The 17880-nt window shown below is 45.5% G+C and overlaps 2 protein-coding genes across 5 annotated transcripts; one reads left to right on the plus strand and one right to left on the minus strand.

Annotated features, from left to right (window-relative positions):
* The first annotated feature begins 41 nt into the window (after positions 1-41).
* rilpl2 (Rab interacting lysosomal protein-like 2) lies at positions 42-8396 on the plus strand. Of its 2 annotated transcripts, XM_061259675.1 has the most exons (5): positions 42-680; positions 2871-3022; positions 4082-4216; positions 5522-5566; positions 6936-8396. In XM_061259675.1, exons 1-5 carry the CDS (start codon positions 387-389, stop codon positions 6955-6957), a joined length of 648 nt encoding a protein of 215 aa, XP_061115659.1. In that variant the 5' UTR covers positions 42-386; the 3' UTR covers positions 6958-8396. The 2 variants fall into 2 exon arrangements, with proteins under 2 accessions (XP_061115659.1, XP_061115660.1); XM_061259676.1 differs by lacking the exon at positions 5522-5566 and having other exon boundaries at positions 48-680.
* Positions 8397-8402: 6 nt separating this feature from the next.
* kmt5ab (lysine methyltransferase 5Ab) lies at positions 8403-14274 on the minus strand. Of its 3 annotated transcripts, none has more exons than XM_061259671.1 (8): positions 13907-14274; positions 13258-13334; positions 12331-12478; positions 11142-11325; positions 10543-10630; positions 10084-10143; positions 9810-10000; positions 8403-9302 (listed from the first exon to the last, which is right to left on the minus strand). In XM_061259671.1, exons 1-8 carry the CDS (start codon positions 13914-13916, stop codon positions 9092-9094), a joined length of 969 nt encoding a protein of 322 aa, XP_061115655.1. In that variant the 5' UTR covers positions 13917-14274; the 3' UTR covers positions 8403-9091. The 3 variants fall into 3 exon arrangements, with proteins under 3 accessions (XP_061115655.1, XP_061115657.1, XP_061115656.1); XM_061259673.1 differs by lacking the exon at positions 13907-14274 and adding an exon at positions 13437-13559; XM_061259672.1 differs by lacking the exons at positions 13258-13334; positions 13907-14274 and adding an exon at positions 12972-13010.
* Between the last annotated feature and the right edge of the window lie 3606 nt (positions 14275-17880).

A 17880-nucleotide genomic window follows, 5' to 3' on the forward strand; every position in this document is an offset into this window, starting at 1 on the left:
TTTTGCAAGCCATTATCTCACCTCGTCTGTTTGCATACGAAGCCGAAGTGAAAGTAGAAAATCGCCATTTCGGGAACGTCATGTGCAGCTTCACCTGATCGCCTGCATGGCTTCACCTGTAGTTAAACGAACTTCGCGTGTAACTGATGGACACTTCGGCGCATCATGATTGGCTGAATATGATGTCATTCAAGAGAGTGGGCAGGCCAACTGAAGTTCGACGAGAAGGAAGTTCGGCGAAGTTACTAGCTGGCGGTTACCGTAACATTATATGTGGATAAATTGCATCATATTGTGAAAAAGGAGAATATAATAGGACTATATATCTACGCCATTCGCCTGGCGACATACATTTCGCCAACTCACTTCACACACTGAGGAGCGACATGGAGCAGCTACCGGACTCTTCGCCCGCTTTGGCTTTTGAAAAAGACGCTTTTGAGCTGACAGTGGAAGATGTTTATGACATTTCATACGTGATCGGCAGAGACTTGTTGAAAATTAGCAACGCGGGAGAGGATGTCTCTGAACTGCAGTTCAGGATTGTCCGCGTCCTGGAGGTGTTTGAAACTTTGGTGAATAAGTACAACCTATCGCTCGAAGAGCTAAAAATGGAACGCGATAATTTAAAGACCGAGCTGGAGCGAATCATTGCTGACAGCGCGAACGGACAGGGGACGGTGAGTTCGTCTGCGTGAAAAACACAGAACCGCCTTGTCGGTTTGCAGAATTGATTTTCCCACAGTTCGCACGGTACTGGGTTGTGCCACAATTAATTATTTCATCAACCGTCTGCGTCGCTGAACCACTTGAAAGCGCTGCCGCTTCTTCTCCTGGGTTCATGCAAAATCAATTCGACACTTCCACGTGAAGTCACACGCACGCTCACTCGGAATGCATTATCAATAGCAACATTACAGCAGTAGCATGTATTTCGATTCGCGAGTAGGCCGAGTGTGAACCAGTTCATGGTTCAACGAAACCAGTTTGTGGTTGTATGTCATTTCTGCATTTCTAATCTGAAACCATCGATATTATGTAAACTCAGCAAGGAAATTATTATTTGCCTATATTAATTCCAGGTCTTAAATTTGGACTGACGTAAATGTTATGAACACAATTTGGATTTGTATTGTTTGTTTTTTATTTCTGCATGTCAGTGTAGTCTATGATAACCACCAAGAATCATGCTAAACTGTTGTTAGCCCCCAATGCGGGGACCCAGTGCCTAATCACTTCTTACTGCCCCGTGTTGCAGTCCTGTTGGGCCCGTGTTTTACAGAAGTCCGATGTCATTTCACAGAGCACGACTGGTCTTATGTGTTCACGGATGGGTGCATAAGTGGAACCTCTTATTTAGAACCACGGAATTACAATCACTTACTCAAAATCACAATGTTTGCTGTCTGCTGTGTACCGAATGGCTGAGGAATCATGATTTCCGTTCGCGAGCTTCTCTGCAGCCAGAACTAGAACCAGACGGGACTGAGAGACTCTGGCTCCAGGTGCCTTTAACATTATTTTCTCAGTTGGATGGAGTTAGCGCCACACAATAAGGAACCGCGGAGGAAGAATCGGTGTAATAAAAAAGGTCACCATCATAAAGGCTGGATTCTAGGATTTTAGGATTAACGTATGGGATGTAACGTATTAATAGTGAGTATGTAAGATGTTTGCTCATATTTGCCTTACGGACATGATGCACAAATTACAATCTCCAAAAATCTGCTAAGATTCAGTCATTGCACATTAATCCTATATTAATGGGCCACATTATGATGTATATGTGTCCCGTTATGGGTACAGATTCTAGATTGTCTAGATTCTAGATTCTGTTCAGCTCCATGGTCTTAATTTAACTATGAAGAATGTCTCTGTCCTGCAGAAGTACAGGTGAGGCTGTCATAGGCCAGAAAACTGCCTCTGTCCTGCCCTGAAATGCTCAAATCTGCCTTGAGTGACATTAGTGGAGAAAATGAGAAACTAGGCTTATGTGAACAACAAATGTAAATCTATCCCTTAAAAACAATGCCACATAAGCAGAGACAATTGGACTTTCCCCCCCAAAAAAGACACACTCCACAGTTGCCATGGAAAGGTTTGTTTGTTTCGTCGCTATGGATTCTGGCGTTTCCGGCCTGCTTGTTTAGTAATGTAATTGAACGCCTGCTGTCCTGTGATTGGCTGGTTCCTAGCAGTGGGCAGGACCAGCTGTGAGAGGAAAAGAATGGTCCTGGCACCCGTCCTTTGTTGTGTAGTTTATGGCTGGTAGTGGTTGTGTAGTTGTGGTTGTGTAGTTTATGGCTGGTAGTTATTGTGGAGTTGTGGTTGTGTACTTTGTGGCTGGTAGTTGTATCAAGTGAAAACGACATATTCAGGGCCAGATTTCTGAGCCCCTTATATCACGCCTCAAATGACCTTTTTAACCTCTCCCTCAACACCTGTCGCCATAAACCAAATCTGTACCCTGCTGGAGCTGTGTAACCCTTAAACGCAAGCCTGAAATCTGCTTCAGTCACCAGGGGGACTGCAGAGCATTCTGGGGCAGCTTACAGGGGAATGGGGCTATACACAAACAGACTGATTGGCTCATTCCTGGCTGGTCACAGTGTGTCGGGCACACTGGGCCTGTACATGCCTGATACGAGACCTGGGTCATATAATTATGTGAATTACATTATTTGTTGATTAAATGATTTATTTATTGATTGTTTTATTGAGTGAATCATGGATTGTTTGATTTATTTATTGAGTGATTGATGGAACGAATGGTTGATGGATGGATGGATTTAATGAATGACCGATGGATTGATTTATTGGTTTGACTGTATTTGTTAATTGATTGATTGATATTTGCATTGTTCCTGAAGCAAATGCTGGGTCCGAACAAGCTGGTGGTGGACCTGACGGACCCGAACCGGCCGCGCTTCACCATGCAGGAGCTGAAGGAGGTTCTGCAGGAGCGCAACCAGCTCAAAGCCCAGCTGCTGGTGGCCCAGGAGGAGCTGCAGCTGTACAAGAGGTGAGCCTGCTAACCAGCTAACGCACAGCCTGCTAATGCACAGCCTGCTAACCAGCTAACGCACAAACTGCTAACCAGCTAACGCACAGCCTGCTAACCAGCTAATGTACATACTGCTAACAAGCTAACACACATCCTGCTATCGCACAACCTGCTAACAAGCTAACGCACAACCGGCTAATGCACAGCCTGCTAACAAACAGCCTGCTAACGCACAACCGACTAACCAGCTAACACACAGCCTGCTAATGCACAGCCTGCTAACCAGCTAACACACAGCCTGCTAACCAGCTAACACACAGCCTGCTAACCAGCTAACGCACAGCCTGCTAACCAGCTAACACACAGCCTGCTAATGCACAGCCTGCTAACCAGCTAACGCACAGCCTGCAAACCAGCTAACACACAAACTGCTAATGCACAGCCTGCTAACCAGCTAACGCAAGCCTGTGTAATGTACAGCCTGCTATCACACAACCTGCTAACAAGCTAATGCACAGCCTGCTAACCAGCTAACCCACAGCCTGCTAACGCACAACCGGCTAATGCACAGCCTGCTAATAAACAGGCTGCTAATGCACAACTGGCTAACTGGCAAAGGCAGACCCGACTAACACACAACCAGCTAACCCACAGCCTTCTAACACAGCCTGCTAACGCACAACCTGCCAACTGGCTAACACACAGCCTGCTAAAGCACAACCTGCTAAGCGGCTAACGCACAGCCTGCTAATGCACAGCCTGCTAACATGCTAACACCCAGCCTGCTAACTCACAACCAACTAACCACTGAACGCACAACCGGCTAATCAGCTAACGCACAGCCTGCTAACGCACCAAATTTACTGAAATACTGGCCCCTTAATAAAAAAATGAAACAAAACAAACAACAAGTACAAATTATTTAGATAATTCAGTGTTTTTACTGAAATACTAATTTGACATGCAAGTACATACCTTTATCATATCCGTGTGCTGTGAAGGTCTGTGGAGTTCCATTTTGTTTCCATCCCCGAGTGTATGATTGACAGACGGTGGCCCCTCCCTCTCGTGTCGCAGTGGGATTCTCCCCCAGGCCGAGCCAGCCATGGTGGAGGTGGACCTGGGCTCCCCGCCCTCCCACCGCCCTGCTCCTGTCTCCACCGAGCAGAAGACCGAGGAGACCAAGGAGGAGAAGTCCACCATCAAAAAACTGTGAGCCCATCTTCCTACTACGCAGCGTATTTAAAACATATTCTGTTATTGACTTAGGCAACTTACCCGTCTTATAGCTTTACATTCTATCCATTAACTTATTTTATTATTATCTGCGTGATTTAACCTTTATTTATCTGGGTGAGGCCCTTTGAGATAGACATCACCAAGAGGTTGCAGCATAAAATACAATACAGCACAGTACAGTACACACAACATGAGGGGTTTCATGGTCTTACACGCTGGGAGTGATACAGTTAAATATATAATACCTTGTTCAAGGAAGGGGCTGTGCCACACCTGGGATTTGAACACACAACCTCCTCCAACTGCAACACAATTGTGCTGCACAGCATGATGCAATGCAGAAAAAATGTAAATGAGATAAGATTGAGAATCTGAAAGTTCAAGCTGAGGGAGAGTCTCGCCCAGGACCCGCTGCATCATAAGACCTGGCTGGGAACCGCGTTTTAGAGATGAGAAATCCCCCCACCCTCATGTTTTGGATAGTGAGGATATCTCCTGTAAGTCAGCAGCTGAGTGTTGGGAACAAGACGTTCACTCAGTTCCCATCAGACTTTATGGGATGTTTTAAAGGTTGAAAATTAGCAATAGTTTCAGTTGAACCCAAAGCAGTGACCGAAGTGTAATGCCCAGAGTAACCATTGGAGACATTGCATTACATGTTATTTGGCTGACACTTTTATCTAAAGTGACTTAGTTGATTAGACTAAGCGGGAGATGATTCCCCCTTGAGCAACCCTTACTCAAGGGCCAAAATGGCTGTGCGGATCTTATTGTGGCTACACTGGGGATCGGACCACCGACCTTGTGTGTCCCAGTCATGTACCTTAGCCACTACACTACAGGCCGCCCTGTAGAAACATCTAATGATGCATGTAGCCTTCAGTATGCTAAAGAGCAGACACTGCCCAGACAGACGGGTACCAGCATCTTTCAGACAAGCTTAGGCCTGAATGTCCGAGTGTTTCCATGGGAAATAAGATTTACATTTTAGGCCTTTAGCTGACACTGAGTGCAAATGGAGAAAAGGCCCCAATCTGTAAATCACCCAGTGATGGGCTATCCTTTGTTGGGTGAATTAACTTATGGAAGGGAAGGCAGACTAAAAGTTTTATTTTTGGGAAGAGGGGAATATCGGGAAGATGTGGAATGGGAATGCGGGTGGTGTTGGCTGTTAAGATCCGTGTCTGACTCCAGGAACCGTTATAACTCCCAGGATTCAAAATCGTACCTGCTGTTTCTGGAAGATGTTTGTTGAACAGCTGGTCTTCCCTCCCAAAGGTGGCAGGTTTTGGACAAGGAAGTACTGCAGAAGGCGTACACCAGGTCTCAAAGCCCCGGCCTGTGTTTAGGGTGTATCGTGGGGAGCCTGTGTTTAGGGTGCATCATGGGGAGCCTGTGTTTAGGGTGCATCGTGGGGAGCCTGTGTTTAGGGTGCATCGTGGGGAGCCTGTGTTTAGGGCGCCTCGTGGGGAGCCTGTGTTTAGGGTGCATCGCGGGGAGCCTGTGTTTAGGGTGCCTCGTGGGGAGCCTGTGTTTAGGGTGCATCGCGGGGAGCCTGTGTTTAGGGTGCCTCTTGGGGAGCCTGTGTTTAGGGTGCCTCGTGGGGAGCCTGTGTTTAGGGTGCCTCGTGGCGAGCCTGTGTTTAGGGTGCCTCGTGGGGAGCCTGTGTTTAGGGCGCCTCGTGGGGAGCCTGTGTTTAGGGTGCCTCTTGGGGAGCCTGTGTTTAGGGTGCCTCGCGGGGAGCCTGTGTTTAGGGTGCCTCGCGGGGAGCCTGTGTTTAGGGTGCATCGCGGGGAGCCTGTGTTTAGGGTGCATCGTGGGGAGCCTGTGTTTAGGGTGCCTCGTGGGGAGCCTGTGTTTAGGGTGCATCTGAGCTTTGGCTGCCTGGCTGCCTGCACGCTCCATCATTTCTGATGCGCCGCATTAGTGCAGAACTGATGAGGGAGGGACCTGGTGAGAGAGTGCGAGATCAAATGGGGGAGCACGTTCCAGACCCTCGTGGATCCTCAGGAATGCATGACCTTATTATTACACATTAACATTTCAAACGGCTGCATATTCGCAGACGTAGTTCAGGTGTTCTGTTCTGTGAGACTTGAATAACAAACTTTTAAATGTATTTCTGAAGTTAGCGGGAATGTGTGACTCCGTTTTGATAAGGCAACACTGGCCGGTCCACGGCGGTAAAGCGCTAAGTGCGTTAGCCGCTGTTGCGCGCGCTGTGGAATGCACGTTCCCGTGGTTACGCTTCGCGCCGGTGCTGGTGGGGGTCATGTGGGTGCCTGTGTGTGGAAGCGTGTTCTCGGGTTTGTCATGGAATTCCGTTTCTTGGGATGTTTTTCTCTGCAAACATTGCGTCAGACCTGGGTTAAATGTATGTCTGAAATGCTGCACTATAAATCTGTGCATGCTGGTAAACATTGAACGCACTCCTGCGGATGGTTTTATTGGAGCATATTACACATTACTTACCAATATGAAAGGAGAATTATGTATGTGATAATGTAATTGATGTTTTCAGTCATTTGCAGGATTTTTAGTGGCGCCCAAGGGCTAAAGTGCTTCTGATATGGTATTTGACCCAGATCTGCATTGTAATTAATGCAGTCAATATTTTGGTCCCAGATTTAAGTATTGTTTAGTGACAAAAGAACCAAAATCAAATATTCTAATTGTTCTTCTTCTTTTGCAGGTTTTCATTCAGAAGAAAATAGCCAAGACTCGATTAAGGATGCAACACTACCCGTAACGAAGGTTTTACACTTTTGTCACCTGGAATGGACAATATTTTTTATGATTTTATGAAGTTTGGAAATAAGGAAAACCTTTGGAGGGATGCACAATCCTAAGGTGTATTTTTACTTTTGTAACTTATCAGTGGACCAACTCTCCTCTACTAAGGCAAATAGATGCCTTACTTTTTAATATATGATGAGCAGTATTGACAAACGGTTGGTCTGTTTTAATCAGGTGACCCCAGACCTGGTTCTGGAGAAAAGCGCAGTCTGCTTGTTTAGCTTTCACCTTAATGTCGGCAAACGATTTTACAATGCAGAAAACCAGGGGCCTGTTCTACAAAGCGGGATTTCAGCCGAGTTAGGATAACTGGGACAGCTCTTTTTAATGTCAGCCCATGTTGCAGATTTATGTGGGGTCCGATTTTTTTTTGCGCAGTTATCCAGCAAACTCTCCTGCTTTGTGGGTTTTACTCGGTGCAGTTATCCAGCTAACTCAGTAATCCTGCTTTGTGGGTTTTACTCGGTGCAGTTATCCAGCTAACTCAGTAATCATGCTTTGTGGGTTTTACTCAGCGCAGTTATCCAGCTAACTCAGTAATCTTGCTCTGTGGGTTTTACTCAGTGCAGTTATCCAGCAAACTCAGTGATCCTGGTTTGTGGGTTTTACGCAATGCAGTTATCCAGCTAACTCAGTAATCCTGCTTTGTGGGTTTTACTCAGTGCAGTTATCCAGCTAAATCAGTAATCCTGGTTTGTGGGTTTTACTCCGTGCAGTTATCCAGCTAACTCAGTAATCCTGCTCTGTGGGTTTCACTCAGTACAGTTATCCAGCTAACTCAGTAATCCTGCTCTGTGGGTTTCACTCAGTAGTTATCCAGCTAACTCAGTAATCCTGCTCTGTGGGTTTTACTCAGTACAGTTATCCAGCTAACTCAGTAATCCTGCTCTGTGGGTTTCACTCAGTACAGTTATCCAGCTAACTCAGTAATCCTGCTTTGTGGAACCAGGTCCCAGGTGAGCCGAATCCAGTGTGCCATCAACAGATTCATTTGTTGGCAAGTGCCAGTGCATGCGGTGACTCTCCAGGACTGAGATTAGGGATCCCAGCTCTGAATGATTATGGAATAAGCACTGTGCAGGACTGTAGAGACGGCACTGCTCAGGACTGTAGAGATGCAGCTGCATTGTTTTACTGTGGTCTGACACCTGTGAATACACGGATGGCGTTCATGAGCAGTTCATGTGTTCATCTCAAATGGCCCTTCGTGCAGAATTCATGTGAAGTATGCCGGATTATTGGACTGGTTTTACATAAATAACTAGATGAACCTGTTCTTACATTTGTCAAACCATATTTGAAGGCAATATTTTATATTTAATAACATTTTCGAACTGTAATAAACCAGTTATTCGGCGATTGGTTTACTGTGCAGATGTTTTATGTGGATTTTTCTCATGCAATACGATCTTTGCTTCTGAAGACCACAAACGGCAATGGTTTCATACTGCCCCTTCGTATTAACATTCTGCCCCTTCGTATTAACATTCTGCCCCTTCGTATTAACATTCTGCCCCTTCGTATTAACATTCTGCCCCTTCGTATTAACATACTGCCCCTTCGTATTAACATACTGCCGCTTCGTATTAACATACTAGTTCATACTTCCAGGTGACTCATTTATTGTGGATATTCTCCCTGATACACTCCCACATGAGGTCACTGAGAAAATACAGTACGGCCCGGAATCAGTCCAGTTCTGATGGAATTCACATCTGCTTTGCAACTCAGAAATGGATTTGTCATCAAAATAAAATTCTCTACAGAAATCTAATACTCAATAAGAAAATTTGTATAAAAACCAAATTGGCAACATGCATGTTTTTGGAAGCACTCCCTCGAAGATATACAAAATGTACAAAAAATATGCTCCAAAAACTAGCATTAATATAGATTCATTCAAAAAGGTATGATCTAGGGCACACTGCCCGTTTAAAAAAAACTTTCTGTTAAAAAGACCTGTGGAATATTGCAAACGTTTTTCCCTTCTTGAAACTCATGCGCTGAGAAGGAAAATGGCAAGAACACAAGAACGCCAGACTGAGGAGCGAGTCAGTGTTTGAGCCAGGGGTGGGCGGCGATGGACTCTTTGCTGCGGTCGCCGTAGTCGTACAGAAGCTCCTCGCCCTTCTCGATGTCCCTGGAGGCCACCAGGATGAGGTGGGGTCTTCCGTCGATGCCGTGGAGTTTGGTTTGGCAGTTGCCGTTCTTGCTGTGGTTTATCAGTCTTCCCACGCGCTCAGTCTCCTTCGTGGCATCCACACTAGAGGAAAACACGTTCAGTTACTCAGTGGTGTAGTTTCACAGTCTGAAGTCCACAAACAAACACTGAAGAAACTGGTTTCAAATCCCCTGACCTCGGATCAATCTGGATGTGGAAATCAGACAATGAAAAAAACTTTTTGGGAAAGAATAAATAACGTTTTGGTTTTTTTATCGTAGTCTACTTATTGGCATCCTAAGAACGTTGTACCTTTTAAAGTACATATAGAAAAGTTCCATTACAGTTATGGAGCTGATGCTTTTATCCAAAGGAACTTAGTTGATTAGACCAAGCAGGGGCCAATTCCCCCTGGAGCAATGTAGGGTTAAGGGCCTTGCTCAAGGTCCAAACGGCTGTGCTGATCTTAATGTGGCTACACCAGGGCTTGAACCACCGACCTTCCGGGTCCCAGTCATGTACCTTAATCACTACGCTACAGACTGCCCAGAAATATTCTGGCAGTGAGCCTTTGACTGCAGTAATGTTGGGAGCAGAAAGAGGACGCACCAGTACGTCTTGTTGTGGTACTGGAAGTAGTACATGTAGCAGCCCGTGGCAGGATCCTTCCCATACTCCTCCTCTCTCCTCTTGGCGTCCCTGATCTCCAGCAGGTCCCCGTGATACTCCACCACGAACTGGCCTTTCCGGAAGCTTCCGTCCGCAAACACTCCGCGGCCCTTCCCTTCGATGTGTCTGACCTGCGACAAATTCAAATGTCAAAAGACTGGCTACGAAACCGCAGGTTTCATACGGTTTGGCGTGGAGGCAAAGGGCCGCTAACCTCCAGTCCGTCCTCCACTCCCTTCTGGATCAGATCTTCAATCTGCCGGTGCTCCTCACTCTGTTGACAGAACAGGACGTTGAACGCAGCTCCGCAGACAAAATGGCAGCCCTCGTCTGGGACCAACGGGAAGAAGTCTAAACCAGCCACCACCACCGCCACCTGGACCTCGAATCCAAATCCGGCCCTGGTTCTTTTCTCCCGGGTAATTAGCTGAACAATTAGTGCTGCTGATTGGCCAGACCGTCTTCACACCCGAGTCCCAGGTAAAGGGAGGGTGGTCACACCTGACTCCCAGGTAAAGGGATGGTGGAAAACCAGCAGTCCTCAGACCTCAAGCAGATCCCTATTCTAAAGAATACATGTTCTGCCATTTTATGAACAGTATAGGTTAGTGAGTGTTCTTAATATTGCATGATATAGTCTTAAGCAAACTTAGGGTACAGACAAGATACAGACCTTTAGCTCAGCTCTGCTCTTCCTGGAACTCCGTCTGATTGGGAAGTAATCGGTGACTTTTCGGTTCTGGGAATTGTCGTTTTCCGCTCTTTAAAAACAGACAGGACAACGGCAGAATTACGCAAAGACACCAGCTGTGTTGGGGAGACAAAGGCCGGTCTCTTCCAGTGCGCTTGGCAAATCTGACATGGTTTACAATGTTTGCAACATTAACTGAATTTGTCTAATCAAATAAAAGCTAATGTTAGCTTGTCCTCCTCCTTTAAAGAGAGTAGTTCCACATGTGGCTACATGGAGTGCACAATGATGGAGCGCTTGTATAAACTAGCGCATCAGCATAACACAGCAAACATCAGCTGGACTCTCTCCCCCACATCACAATAAGCACCATGCCCCATTAACCTGACAGAATAAGAGTATTTTCACTTTATACGAGTGTCTTCAAACATGCAGCGAAAATATTTTCTGAAATAATGAATGTCATTTTCACTGAATGTCCCTTTTACAGTGTAGGTTTCAGCAGTGGTGTGTATGGAGATAAAGGCCAGACTCGCGCCCCCACAGGGGACAGAAGTGCATCCTGGGGGATCGGGGCTTACGGTTTCTGAGGTTTGTTCCTCCTCCTCCTCCCCCTGCGGCCGGGCCCTTTCCCCTGCGGAGTGCCCGTGCGATCCGGCCGGGACTCAGAACCGCGCGGGAGCGGTACCGCCAGAACCTCCTCAGTCCCGCGGGCTCGGCCCGGACTGCCCGCCTCCTCGCCCTCCGGAAGCACGTCCAGCCTGCCTGTGAGCACGGAACGGGAGCGCCGGGATTTCAGAACGGGAGCGCCGGGATTTCAGAACGGGGCGCTCACAGCCCCTCAACACAAACCCGGCTTCCTTCAGGCCTTCGAAGTGAGGAACGTCACATGGCCCGAATTAGAGGGCCAATTAAGGAGTTCCTTAAATAACAAACCCCGCTGAGGAACATTTTTCGACACGACTGATGTAGGAAGGTAGGAGGCTAGCTGGGAAAATAATAGATTCCCAAACAAACAATGAAGTGGTGTCACAGGACGACTGGCAGAGAACACTAGACCCATTCAGAAACAGGAAATCATTCCGAGGGGGTCTCCTAACTCAAATCTGCTGACGCATTAGTCCAGCGCGATCAACAACACACACTGCATACTTTGGGGGCTGCGTTAAGCCAGAGCATCGGTGTGGTGTTGCGAAAACACGATGAATCACTGGTTCTGACCCGAGACTGCCCAGTTCTGAAACTAAAACTAAGGGTTTTTTTTGTTTTTTTAATGGAAATGTGATGACCTTATATGACTGGACAGTGGCCTATTTTAGAAGCACTTGCTCCTGAAAATTGGTGTCAACTGGAAAAATCACTGGGATGTGTTAGTGCTACTGTTAGTAGTGGGACTTATAGCCTAGTGGCTCAGGTACATGAGTGGTACCTGCAGTCTAGTGGTTAAGGTACACGACTGGGACCTGGAAGGTTGGTGGTTCAAGCCCCACTGTAGCCACAATAAGATCCCCACAGCTGCTGGGCCCTTGAGCAAGGCCCTTAACCCTGCATTGCTCCAGGGGAGGATTGTCCCCCGCTTAGTCTAATCAACTGGAAGTCGCTTCAGATAAAAAGCATCAGATAAATAAGTTGTTATTGTGTGTCCCTTAGAAGCACGTGTGTCTTTTGCAAAATATGATTAGTGCAGAGCCCTGCCTTGTGACTATTAGAGTGGGAAGAGGCAGTTTCATAAGAAAAAGAATAAGAAAAGAAAGAAATAAAGATCAATACCTTCCCCTTTCCGGTCCGGTTCTTTCTGGGCTGAGTGTTTTGAGGAGCATTTCGCGTCGGGGAGGAGGGAGTGATCGACGAGGGGAGACCGGGGTTTGGCAGGGCTGAGGAAACTACGTATGGTGGTCTGACCGCAGCAGAGACCCTCCTGCAACAAACACAGCGCCAGGCAGTGACCTCTGACCTCTAACCTCTGACCCAAACAGCACACAACAGGACGTTCATCTGGGACAAAGGAGCAGGTAATCGAGAGCAGATTCCTCATTCTGACGAGAAGCCATTTTGATTTTTGCGTCATTACAACCCTGGGATTCATAAATTCAAACAACAAACAAAGAAAGAAATGATAGAAAACAAATGCAAAAAATAAGTTTTTAATCTAAACCACTGCGTCAATCAGTAACTGATTCATCAGCAACACAGTATAGCATCTGGTCGCCTGACGGCTATGCCTACATCCTGGAGTGTTCTTAATGTTGTTCAACATTTAAAAAGTATTCTTCGGCCTTCCATGGTGCACTAAGTCACTTGCTATTGCTCACCAATGTGTTCTTGCTTCCTAACAATGTATTAAACAGTTCCTTTTGACACACCCTTTCTATGCCTCCAAATTATTTATTCCGACTTGTCAGATGGCCTACCGTACTGGCATTGCCTCCTGCCATTTGGTTCTCATGTTGAGAGACGGCAGCAACAGAATTCAAATGCAAATACGACACCTAGAGTCTACCCTAGACCGTTTGTTCTTGTGCAAGAACTACTGATGCAAAGACACTCGTGGACAGGAAACAGCTGCTGCCAACTGTCCAATTACTTTGCTGCCATAAAATTGTTTTATCAGACTACGTTTACATCGCTAAAGGTTTGTTCACGTTTTCAGCGGTCTGGCTAACGTGCGAGAGTGGTCATCTATCTAGCCTAACTTACCCCGTTCATTTTTGGATGGTTTTCTTTGGTCTCTTTTCCTTTGATGTCAGGGGCGTCTTCAGGTTGAACCTTTTTACCTTGAAGTGTGAAACGCAAGTCATTTTATTAGGCAGTCGATCGCTTGTTTGGTTAATAAGCTAACGTTAGCTACCAACTACATACGCTGCCAACCAACTTACTCTTTGTGATAGCACTAAGAGGCGTTTATTCGTTCACCGAACGCGGCTTTTACGGTTCCTCTCCACCGCCATGTTAATTCCTGACTAGCTAGCTAGGCAAAAAAGCACATGAGCATTTAAAGGGACTGGTGTAAATTATAGAAAAAAATCCCTAGCCTGTCCGGCAGAGGGTTGTCCATGATGAGATCCGCATCTTCGATTCATAAACTTTAACGCTAAATTGGCTACATTTTAAACGATAGCTAGCTTGTACTGCAAACTTTAGTTTAGTTAAGTTACTTTCCTGCAAAATCAACTGTTGCCAAGCTAACCAGCGACGTTAGCTAACACACTTTAGTCAAGTGTTAATAACGTAATGTTACCCGTGCATTGATTACAAACGAAACGGCCGTTAACATCAGCCAAGTAATTTTGTTTGTAAACCTAGCAAGATATGCACATGCATGCTGAAAAACAATGGTTTTGCTTACCTTTTCCCATTGCAATGTGCTGTATAAAACTTGCCTGATGACCAGCGTCCGATTTTACTTACTTAATCGCAGTTAAAAAAAAAGAAAAAAGTTGTCGTTTCGTTAAAATATGCGGATTGTAAGTTTAGCTAAACGTGTTTCAAATGCCCATCAAAACTGCATAGCTAGAGTTGTTTTGAATGAATGGGCAATCAGCCAACACTTCAGTCATTTGAAAATCCACCTGAACGTTGATTGGTTGTAGCCCTCATTGTCTACGACATGATTGGTGTAGAATAAAGCATAACGCTGTCGTTGGTCCCGCCCTCGTATATGGCAACTCCATAAGCAAAGATTTTTGTTGAAATTGCTATTTCTGTTATAGTTATATACGTGTCACTATTTCCAAGACAGGCTGTAAGCTTCCTTATTAATCTTCAGTCCATACTATATAGTACTAACTGTGAATGTCTTAAACAATGATTCCTTATATTATGTATTTATTTTATGTCTATACATATTCATGACTGCATTCTATTTTAATTGTAAACTCGGCACACGTGCAAAAGACGGCTGTTGTCCCATAATGTGTCCTTTTCGAGTATAAATAGAGGTTGGCTGATTGATTGATTGAATACTCCAGAGTTTATTACACTAAGAAGCACCGATACGACGTTATTGCGTGTGAATGTGTTATTTAACGTATTGTACGATTAATAAAACGGCAAACCCCAAAACGGAGCCCGTTCCATATTTACACATATTTGTAAATGGATCTTTCTGGTACACTATCTCGTATTACTACGTTTATGAAGTTTCTATTTGGTGCTTTGGCTCCCCCTCGTGGCTGAAACGGTCGATCAGTCATATGTGTCAGCTCTGAGCATCGTTCGAGGAAACGGATCTTGTGATGGCAGAATAATCACTGTCTCAAACGTAGACTGTAGAAAAACAGGTCTCAAACCAGCAGAGACCAGGTCAAAGTATTTCTGGTCATACTTAGAATCCCAGACTCCATATCGCTCCAAATTATGTATATTCTGAACATACACGTTACATCAGTGTTTGTGCTTCCAAAATTCCTGGAATGTAAAATGTGATGTCAAAGGAAACTAGTAGTTTGACGTCATTTCCTGACTGTATGCGTTACATATAAAACGTGTCTCCGAAATGGACACTTTTATTGACCCAGCGCATGTAGTTTGGCACTCGTTTCGTTTACGCCTGCTTGGCGCAATATTCCGGCCACTCGTCTCCAAGGAATCGGTCCTGACATTTTCTGACGAGTCGATGTAGGAGTCACGTGACCCACGTGCCACTCTGCTTGCCACAAGTAAAGATGGTGACCCTGGTGTGGGTTTAGCAGCCCGCTGCCGGGACGAGAATCCCAAAGTCATGTTCTGCTTCGCACAGTTTAGAAAGCATAATTACAAATACTAACCTTAATTACATTTCTTAAATAATCGTATCATCGTAAAACCTCGGGGGTCCGTGGTGACGCCTAACTAATATAGCTTTCCGCCCCAATTTAATCTGAAAATAGTAATCTGGAAACGTGTGTTTTCATTGTGCAATGAACGACATGCGTGGTGCTTGAACTGGATAGTTTATCTAGCAAGCTAAAAAAAACTTGAAAAAAAAAAAAAAAACTAACCGGGGCTTTAGAACGTGCAAGGTAGGCGGTTGTGTTACCCGGAGGCAAGTCTTGTTCCTGCAGTAATCCGGAATGTAGGAAGGCGGATTGGAAAAGCAGGAACCAGCTGTACTACCCACTCCCAGGGGCGACGTCAGGGTAGGTCTTTCCGCTCTGAACTCGTGGGTTTTATTATATAGCATGTTGAATAAACATAACCATAACCTTTTTATGGATGTTTCTAAATGTGGTCCTGGGGGACCCTGGTGTATGCTGGGTTTCATTAGGACCATAATTGTAATTCCTGAACGATAATGAGCTGCTAATTGTTTTAATTAGGCACATTGCATGCCCCAGGAGGGATGCTTTTTCCTTCTGAGTGTACTAGGTCAGTAGGTTGGGCTCCTGGAATCGGCTCTTAAGCCCTTCATTTCCATCGTTGGTTGGGTAAAGAGTTGGAAAAACACCACTTGCTTCCCAGGCCTAAACCAGCTGCTGATGGAAAGGGAAGCTCAAAACCTGTGGCCCTCCTGAGAGTGAGTTCAGGGGTGTAGCAAGGAATTCTGCCCCCCTTAAATAACATCTTAATAAAACATATGGGCCCTCTCCAGCTGTGGATCTCAGATCAACTAACCCATCCTGGACTGTAAGTTTAACCTCTGTACACAAAACTACACCTGATCTCAGATCAGCTAACCCACCCTGGACTTTAACCCTGATCTCAGTTCAGCTAGCCCACCCTGGACTGTAACCCTGACCTATGTACACAAAACTACACCTGACCTCAGATCAGCTAACCCACCCTGGACTGTATAACTCAGTGCTGAATGTACAGAGCAGTTCCAGTGTGGGTTTTTGTCTGCATCATGACGGTCCTGAAGAGCTGATCGCACAAGTTTTCCTTTAAAAAAACAATGTTTGTAGATGGAAAATGGCATCCGTGTCCCTTCAGGGAAACTGACTCTCTGTTCCTGTTCCATGGGTTGGTAAACTCACCACACAATCTCCATCTCTCCTTTCACCATTAGACTCCAGCATATGGCAGTCTAAAATGAGCTCACAAAGAATTTTAAAATTCCCATTCAGGGAAGTGGGTACCGTGGACATGGTTGCCATGGATATGATGCTGTGAGGGAGATACTGTGCTTCACCAGGGTGATGTCCAAGGGGGAAGAATCGCCACGACAACCAGACTAGACCAGGATGCACAGCATGACAATTAAGAGAGGGGGGGGGTGCCAAATTTGAAATTTGAAATTTTCCTTACATTTTCTATCTGACATGCACAGTGCACATGGCAATCTCAGAATAAATTATATTGACTCTGTTGGTCCAGAGTAGATAAAAATACAGAATGCATGTGCATTTAAAAAAAGAAACGTGTGCTCATTTGTGCAGGAATCCGGTATAAATGGAGCTTAGAATGTTGGGAGACTGATGCAGGTGACAGTGACCCACCCTCTCCCTTTCATGTGTGGCCTTCTGTTGATGTTTCTGTAAATATGTACAAGGGTCCCAGGGGCCCTGCCCAGGGGAACGGGTCTGTGGGGATTGTGGAGTTGTAGATTTTAGTGTAGTTTCCAAGACAAAACACAAAGTTATGCTTTGAAGAAACACAATTTTATTGGAGAATTGTGTCATTTGGAAACCTTTGTACTTCCTGATCTGTAACAGGGGACCGCACCCCTAGTCCTGGAGTGCTTCTGCGCTTGATCTCATTAAAAGTGAATATTCTGAGGTTGAATATTCTGAATGATGAATGTGCCCGACCTGCACCGTGCCTGTCTCCCCAAACAGACTAAGACAGTTCCGCTGTATTCTCTGCTCTTATTTTTGTTATTTCATAAATCAGAGAAATAATAAGCAGTATTCAGTGATGAACACGCGGGCGTCTTGTTGGGAGTGAATGAGAAATGTGTGAATGTTGCCTGTCTATCACCAGTGTGGCTCATTATGTGTCTTTTGCATATTGGCAGTTGGCAAGCATTGTGCCTTTCAGATATAAATATTTGTTGTGCACAAGAAAAGGCTTCAGAATAACAGCTTTGTCATCTGTGGCTGTTTTTAATCATGTGGCATTAAGAGAACTATGGCACTGTGTATTCATCCTGTTCCTCAGTGTCAGTGCGTGTCTGTGTGTCTGTACTGCATCTGGGTCTGCACAGTGTCTGTATGTCTGTACTGCATCTGTGTCTACTGCATCTGCACTGTGTCTGTATGTCTGTACTGTGTCCATGTCTGTACTGTACCCATGTGTCAGTACTGTGTCCATGTGTCTACTATTTCTGTGTGTCTGTACTGCATTTGTGTGTCTGTACTGTGTCCGTGTGCCTGTACTGTGTCTGTGTGTCTGTACTGTATC

The sequence above is a fragment of the Conger conger genome, chromosome 11, assembly GCF_963514075.1.
Source record: "Conger conger chromosome 11, fConCon1.1, whole genome shotgun sequence".
Lineage (NCBI taxonomy): Eukaryota > Metazoa > Chordata > Actinopteri > Anguilliformes > Congridae > Conger > Conger conger.

What these genes read in the sequence shown, in the direction of transcription:
- rilpl2 (XM_061259675.1), top strand. Translation starts at nt 387, where the DNA reads ATGGAGCAGCTACCGGACTCTTCGCCCGCTTTGGCTTTTGAAAAAGAC. An exon ending in AAGTCCACCATCAAAAAACT is followed by an intron (nt 4,217 to 5,521) that starts GTGAGCCCATCT and finishes TCCCTCCCAAAG; the next exon opens with GTGGCAGGTTTTGGACAAGG. An exon ending in CTGCAGAAGGCGTACACCAG is followed by an intron (nt 5,567 to 6,935) that starts GTCTCAAAGCCC and finishes CTTCTTTTGCAG; the next exon opens with GTTTTCATTCAGAAGAAAAT.
- kmt5ab (XM_061259671.1), bottom strand. An exon ending in AGGAACAAACCTCAGAAACC is followed by an intron (nt 10,631 to 11,141) that starts GTAAGCCCCGAT and finishes CTGTTTTTAAAG; the next exon opens with AGCGGAAAACGACAATTCCC. An exon ending in AGAGCAGAGCTGAGCTAAAG is followed by an intron (nt 10,144 to 10,542) that starts GTCTGTATCTTG and finishes TTCTGTCAACAG; the next exon opens with AGTGAGGAGCACCGGCAGAT.